This window comes from Apaloderma vittatum, unplaced genomic scaffold (genome assembly GCF_000703405.1).
Source record: "Apaloderma vittatum isolate BGI_N311 unplaced genomic scaffold, ASM70340v1 scaffold20801, whole genome shotgun sequence".
NCBI lineage: Eukaryota > Metazoa > Chordata > Aves > Trogoniformes > Trogonidae > Apaloderma > Apaloderma vittatum.
Genome location: NW_009699948.1, coordinates 39941 through 47455, shown reverse-complemented (window position 1 = coordinate 47455; position 7515 = coordinate 39941). Strand labels below are relative to the sequence as shown.

The 7515-nt window shown below is 51.6% G+C and overlaps 1 protein-coding gene across 1 annotated transcript in view; it reads right to left on the bottom strand.

Annotated features, from left to right (window-relative positions):
- The window catches only part of LOC104280827 (inositol 1,4,5-trisphosphate receptor type 1-like), a gene marked incomplete at its 5' end in the record, with an annotated part of 44438 nt that overhangs the window by 1963 nt on the left and 34960 nt on the right, over nucleotides 1–7515 (bottom strand). The window contains one exon of the mRNA XM_009878604.1: nucleotides 3625–3786. Within this exon, the coding sequence (XP_009876906.1) occupies nucleotides 3625–3786 (162 nt within the window). The remainder of the gene's footprint in view (nucleotides 1–3624; nucleotides 3787–7515) is intronic.

Below are 7515 nucleotides of genomic sequence, written 5' to 3'. Positions count from 1 at the left end.
CCCGAGGCGTGGGAGGGCTCGCAGCAGCCGTGTTGAGGAGGATAACAGGACACCGCCTTGCCTCTGGAGCCTCCCCGAAGTGAGGGGAGCCCATCCTCTGCGCCTCAGGCTCCACCGAGAGCTCTCCCAAAGCCACCCGCAACCGTGCCATCGCGTGTGACCCGTGGTGGCATCGACGGTGGACACGAGCAGCTGGAAAACCTGGCCCGAAGGCTGGTTCACCCCCAAAAGGAATCTTTCATCAAAGTACAAGACACAATTTACTGTATTTTTTTCCTTATAAGAATTCGCTGAGATCCCTGCAACGCTTTTTTTGTAATCTCTCCATCTGCTGCCATTTAATTTCTTCCAATTTTCAGATAAACAACAACCAATAAAAGTCATTATGGAAGCCACTCCTGGAGAAGGGAGACAGCACGTTCACGCACCGCATTCATTCGTAACGTACGTTCGAAACCATTTGCCTAAAATCTTGGGTTTCGGCGTTTCGGTGATGATTGTCCCCTGTCCAGCGCGGGGTCAACCTCGGGCCTGGAGATCGCCGTGGGGAAGGGAACTGGGCATCCCCCCCAAGGCTCCTCCGTGTCCCGGGGGCCGCACAGTGCACGCTGCCGCTCTCTATAATTACGCCTTGAACCCCCGGGGAAAGCACCGAAATGCAGTAATTCCTCTTGAAACCGTAATTAAACTCGATGGCAGCCCGGTGCGCCGCTCATCGCCTGACCCAGGGGAGGCAGAACTGTTATTTTATCTGTCGCGAGGCCCGGTCACACCTCCCAGTCTTCTGCACCACGCTTTTGGAAGTCTTGTCATAAAACGGATCGTGACGCTTCACAGGCAAACGGGAGAGAGGGGCCTTCCCATCGCTTCCCGGTCCCAGACACACACGAACTCCTCCCTTTTCTAAACCAGTTGGGACATTTTTTTTGCCGTTTCCAATCTAACCCACAAGTTGGAAACGGCAAAGAGGCAACAAGGACTTCGTTTTGAAGTTTACGCTGATTAGTTTCACTGAGCAAACTAAGAGCCGTGATTTCACATGGCCAAGACACGGATTTGGAGGACACATGGAATAAAAAGGGAAAGAAGAACAAATGTGAAAAGGGACTAAACAGGTGCTTCTCACGCTGCATAGAAAAAGGGATGGCGAGCCCTGACGCAGGTAGAAAAAAAAGGGAAAAACAAAGCAACCGAGCGTAAAGCAGAGAGAAAAACGCAACTGGGATGTTGGTGCAGAACGTTATTAATCCTGCAAGACGTGTAATGCTTGTCTAGAGGGCACGGGGCTGCGAGATGGAGCAACTTCCATCTCCATCACGTTTACCTGGAGAGCAAATCTCCTGCAACAGCCGCAGCGACTAAAAAGCAACAAAAATGGACGTGCCACGTATGGCGGGGGGTCCAGGAGCCACGGAGCAACGCTGACAGGATTAAAAAAGTGAAACCAAGGGGCCCGAAGTTCATTTGGAGTCGAGCTGGACTCGCCGATAAGCGTACCCAAGGCACGCTGTCCAGATCCAAAGGTTACGGGAGCACCGGGGTTGACCTCAGGGACAGGAGGGCCCGAGCTGGGTACGGGTACAGGGACACGTCCCCGGCACGGGAGATTCTAGATGGTTCCATCTAATTCCCCCTGTTGCTGCCGACATTTCTGTTGTAATCTTTTCGTGCAGAATTAAAGCGATCAAGATTTTAACAGATCTCGGTGTGCTTCTTTATAAAAGCACGCCCAGGCACGCTGGGTTCCAGTTTCTAGCAATTAGAGTCTCCGGCAACCTAACGAGCTCGAAAAGCAAATGAATGGGAGGTTTTTTCCCTTTATTTAATTAGAAGAGAATAAATACAAATAAAAGTTCCTTGAGTTGGTTCCTTTTCCTGGAGACAGTTCCTGATCGGGAGGAGGGATATACTGGTTTTGTCACGTAATTGGAGCATCCTGCAACTTAAGCAGGGCTCTCCATAATGGTACTTAGGGGAATTCCTAAAAGCTATCGCAACGTTAATGAAGCTGGTTTCCTCTCTTGCTTTTACAGTCAAATAGCTCTCTAAAAGCTAAATCCTTCATTCTTATTTTCACACAGAGCGAGAAGGGTTTTTAGTGCTTGGTCAGCCAAGAGCTGCCTGCTTCAGAAATAAATGCATTCAGATCCCGAGCTGGCTGCGGCCGATGGAAAGACTCCTGGTGACTGCAGCCCACTTTGAGTCAGACCCTTCAACAAGAAGACGTAAGACACATGTTTCAAGATAATTGTTTCCAGGCAAAAGAGCAAACTGCTACCCGGCAAGTATTAAAAGCACAGACAAAAGAGCAACTGCCTCTGTCCTCCATCCTCAAAACCAACTGGAGCAAAGGGGTCCGCGGCGCAACGTCTGAACACTAATTACAGCCGAGAGCAGGGAGATTTTCTGCTCCCGGTCCTACCCGTTAATCCCTTCCTCGTGCTCTGTGGGGCGTCGGGTAGAAGAGCCTGGCTCCATCAGAACCGCAGAAGGCAGGGAGCCGGGATCCCAGTCCGTACTCACATCTCTCTACAGATAACAGGAACCCGGCTGACCCGGGGCCAGGCTGGGAAGCAGGGATCTGATCAGTACCGGAGAGAGTTGGGCCAACCACGCTGAAGCGGGCAGGTCGCATCCCAAAGGATAATGACCCCAATCTGTTGGCCATTTGGGCCAATTCCATCGGCTGCCCCAGGATACCACCACGTGCAAGTCTGCAACCAATTTTACCCAACACTAATATCTATATAAACTTAACTAACAGAACCATCTGGCTCAGGTTATCAATCCATAAAGATAAGCAGTTGCTCCCACCAAGGCAGGCAACAGTGTTTTCCTTTTTACTTCCAGCCCACTTCCGTGCCCACACCAGGGAGCAGAGCCCCGTTGCCCCCGTGGTTCTCACGATGCCATCGCTGGGTTTGGGATGGGAATAATCCCCGCGGTCCCCCTCAAGCCCCAACCAAACCAAAAGCCAACAGAACGAGTCCTTGAAACTCTTGCTGCAGAAGGAACTGCTGCACCGAAAACCAAACTGGTGTTAAAGCAGCGACACACGCCGCGATGCAAAATACCTCTGTGGGTAGGTCTGTCGGCGCTGCAGTCGGGAGCCAAACTCTATCTGCGTTAGCAGTGCAGCGAGGAAAGAGCTAACCACCCCAGTGTCTCTCTGGTTTCTCAGTGGGTTTTGAGGTCCGTGCAGCAACACAGAACTTCTATCAACATCACACCCTCTAATTTACAGGATGGGGGCTCAGGTCTTAGGGTTAACATCTGTAACGACGACACCACCACCACACAGAGGCTCCCTGCCCCAGCAAGGACTTGAGTTCACTTCAGCTTGGGTTTTGTTGGAATGCAGGTTTTCACTTTCTGGAGGTGGCCACTCTGGAGTTACGCCGGCTGGGTGAGTGCTGCCCGGCGGGTCAGCTGGGACACGGGGCTGTGCAAGGACATCGTGTTTGTTCGCTTCGTTCCTAAACTCGAGCTACTTCAGGAAAAGCCCTTTGCGGGGTTTGCAGAAACCACGGAGCTGTAAAACACCACCACTTGGTACACCAGGCTGGCGGGACCTTTGTCCTGCCTGTGCACGGCTGCACACGTTCGCAGCCAGCTCGTCCTTACCTGATCTTTAAGCTCTGAGAGCTGGCCGGAGAGGTTGGTCACAAGCTTCATGGTGGACTCGAGCTTCTCCTGCAAGTTCCTCAGCTCGTTCTGCTCCCCCTCCGAGTCGCTGCTCACGAGCGACATGGCTCGCATCCGGGGGAACCAGTCCAGGTTTCTCTCCTGCGGATCAGACACCAGTTCAACAGTTAGCGTTTGCCAAACGAGAAGCTGCACCCGGGCGGCCGAGCGCAGGCACATCTTGAACGTCACGCGGGGACATTCCCCAGACGCACAAGCTCTGCAGTTATTTCTTTCATTTGCATCTTACTGGAAAGTTTGCAAAACTGCCTGCTAGAGGCAACGAGGCACTTCAGACGGAACTGCTGAAGGCTGACGCTGCTCGTCGTTGGCTTTTCCTTTCCCAGCCATCTCTTCTTCACGTACACTTCAGTCTAAGACCTGAACACTGGACATTTAACCAGCCCAGATTTCACGCCCGGACGAGCATTTCCCAGTGCCAGAAATCTGCTGCTGCCTTACACTCTTTTAATTTGTGTTTGGTGACGATTTTCTGCTGGTAAAGCTGGTTCGCTTTTTCGGTCAAGCAAAGTCTGGCAGAGCTTTCTAACGAAAGAAGCCTTGTTCTGCCTAGAAATACTTTTGTAGTCAAAATACTTCCTTTTCAATGAAAAAGGAAAAAAAGAAAATTCATATTCTCACTGGCTGGTTCAGGCTAAAATGTGGGACAGGTTAAGATACAAGGACTTACTTATAATAAAGTTTTCGTTCAGGCATACAAATTCCCTAATATTCTATGTTTAAGTTATAGTCAGGACCTTCAGCGGCCACGTGCTCCCTTTTATTAATGTGTACACAGAGGCTCACACATACACTCACGTCCGCGCCAGTGACGTTAAAAATAAAAGCAGGAACGGAATAGAAAGCCACAAAAGAGGAGGAGGGGTGCGTACCACACCTTGACACCTCAAATTTCAACACCTAACTCATTTCCTATCTAGTCTGGTTCTCCTCCCACGCTGGAGATACTCTCTGAAATGGAAGTTAAACTCTCGCTGGATCAGATAAGGACGTGTGCGCTCGTAGGAGACACTGCAACAGCTGGAAAGGTTTTAAGTGAACCAGACGAAACGGCAAGAGGCTACTGGATTCACAGCACCGCAGACCAAAGATCAATTAACATCACTGATTAACGGCGACTCAAGTTCGCCTCGCTTCGCTGGCCAGGCTCTTCGCTGTGTTCTCTCTCAAATCTATGGCTTATTTTTACTGCAGACTCTGGCTTTTTGCCGTTCTCTGCCTAAATCTCTAGGTTGGACCCCGCTCCCCATCCCTCTGCTCCCCTCCCTCCATGCTCACTCGTTCCCAGGAGCATCCCATCCTGCTCCAAGCAGGGCTGTGCACCTCTGCAGGGAGTTACAGTCACGTCCCTTCCGCAAGTCAGATGCGACGCCAAGACTCATCATCTTAAATTAGTCGCTTCTGATCTGCTCGGAGTTTACTATTGCTGAGATTAAAAGGCAGAAAGCAGGCCCTTTCCCATGCAGCGCACCACAGGATTCCCACATGATGCAAAACTGCCAGGAAAGCTTTTTTTTTCCTCCTGATCTCTGTTTACAGGGCAGATGGTTTCTGCTAATAAAAGAAAAAAAGAAAATGTACCCAAAAAAATATGCCTTTATCAAGACAAGTGCCAAAATATTTGGGACTTTAGGAAATGACAGTCCCACAATTAAGATTTAATAGTGGTAACAGTCAACATCTTGCTGCGTTCTTGCAGCCACAGTAAAATCCTCATTAGGGAAGAGAGGGTCAGCAGCACTTGTGCTCAGGACTAGCACCTCCCCTGCAAAGTATTTCCCCTCCTCACCCAGGGAAAACCAACGAAAACCACTGCCATTCCCTTCCCTGCTCTCGTCCAGGCGAGAGGCTTCCAAGGACAAGGCAAATCAGACTAAAATGCCATTTACATTCGCAGGTCCATGCCCTGAGGTTTCTAAGCAGACGTAAGAGCAGAGCCCTGGAGCTCCTGCCGGCTCCTTACTTGTCGTAGAAATATTGTTATTTTGCTCCCAAAGAGGTGGGAGCCTTCCAAGCTCATGCCCAGAGAGTTCCCAGGCCCTGTCCTCGGGAAGGATGAAGGGGACAAAAGGAGCAGGACCTGGAGACACTGACCTTCCCCTACCTGTGACGTTTTATTAACAAACACCCCAAATACTCTCTGACGTTACTCTGCAATTTAAGCAAATGCTGTGGCCGCTGCAGAGGCTGCAACCTGATCGTTACCGGCAGGGAAGGTGACGGGCAGTCTCGGATGGTGAAATCCAACCAGCGAGTGCTAAAGCGCTGACAGCTTCTGCAGGGTCATCAGATGTTTCATACTTGCTGCTTTTCTGAAAGTCCCAGCCCTTGAAGTCACTTGAGTATGAGAAATCTTGGCTTTCGCTTGACAAAAACCAACAAAGTGCCTCTCTAGTTCTGAGAGCAATGATGAAAGACTAAAATCGAAAAAGCTCCACGTGAACACCACAAGCTGAGAAAGAAGGCGAACGACAAGGAGACAAGGCTCCTGAGCGGCGAGGACAGGGCTCACCCTGGAACTGGCAACAGCCCTGCTAAGTCCTGACCCATCCAGACGAGCGTAACGGGGGCACCTGGAAATTTCCTGTGCAGAGGCAGCCTTAGGGAAGGACCTCTGCAACACCTCTACATCCAGTCCCTGTCACGGGGCTGGACCTAACCTGTGCTCCCGTTCAGGTTTTGTACAGCACGACTCAAAAGTTCACCTGGAAGCGTCCAGCTGCCACCCAGCAAGAAATAAGAGGATGTCTACCCAAAACATGAGAAGAAAACTGCATCACTGCAGGTACAACAGGCACCAGCGCTCACCGACCCACGGAGGCTGCTGGGACTCTCCGGAGAGGGCAGCAGGGATGCTGCCAGCCCACAGGCGCCCACACCATCCTCTTCCTCCTCCTCCGCACACACGTTATCTCACAGAATCACAGGATGCTCGGGGCTGGAAGGGACCTCTGAAGATCATCTAGCCCAACCCTCCCTGTCAGAGCAGGATCACCTGGAGCACATCACACGGGCACACGTCCAGGCTCTCGCGACCCCTCTGCTCTAGGCTTTGCATGGGAAAAGCCTTCAGCCCGCTCCTACAACCAGCAGCGCAGAGAGAAGCTCGAGAGCCTGGCTGTGACCAGACTGCTAAAGCAGACCTCTGCCCCGACATCCCTCCATGGCTGTGCTGGGAGGGGATTTTTTTGGGGGTGGGGAGGGATCGTAGGGGTGGGTTTTTTTCTTTCAAATAAGTAAATCATAGAATCATAGAACAATTCAGGTTGGAAAAGACCCTTGGGATCATCGACTCCAACCATTAACCCTACACTACAAGGTCACCCCTAAACCATATCACCCAACACCACATCTAAATGACACTTAAACACATCCAGGGATGGCGACTCAACCACCTCCCTAGGCAGTCTATTCCAGTGCCACGCTCCCAGCCCCACCGGCAGCGCTCCCCCTCCACGGAGCGCTCCCATTCAAGGTCGAATAAAAGATTTATATCTCGATGATCTAGTTTCTGCTGAACTTTAACTGAACGCCGGGGTGCCTTTAAAGATGCAGCCTTACATCTTCCACAGGAGGAGGTGGGGGGTTTGGTAGGGTTGTGTGTTTTGGAGGCGCTAAAGCGAGCCGTGAAGGGGAAGGTTCCCTCTTGACTTCTCTCTGCCTCGATCCCTTTTTTCTCCTTCTCCCTCCCCGGGTGCTGGCACTTGGGTTTCGCGCTGTCTGCCCCGGTCCTCGGGATTCGGGCGTGCAGTCAGCTCCCTCTTCCCGTCACCGGCGCGGCTTCCTCTGCTGCACGCGGCGCACTGACTG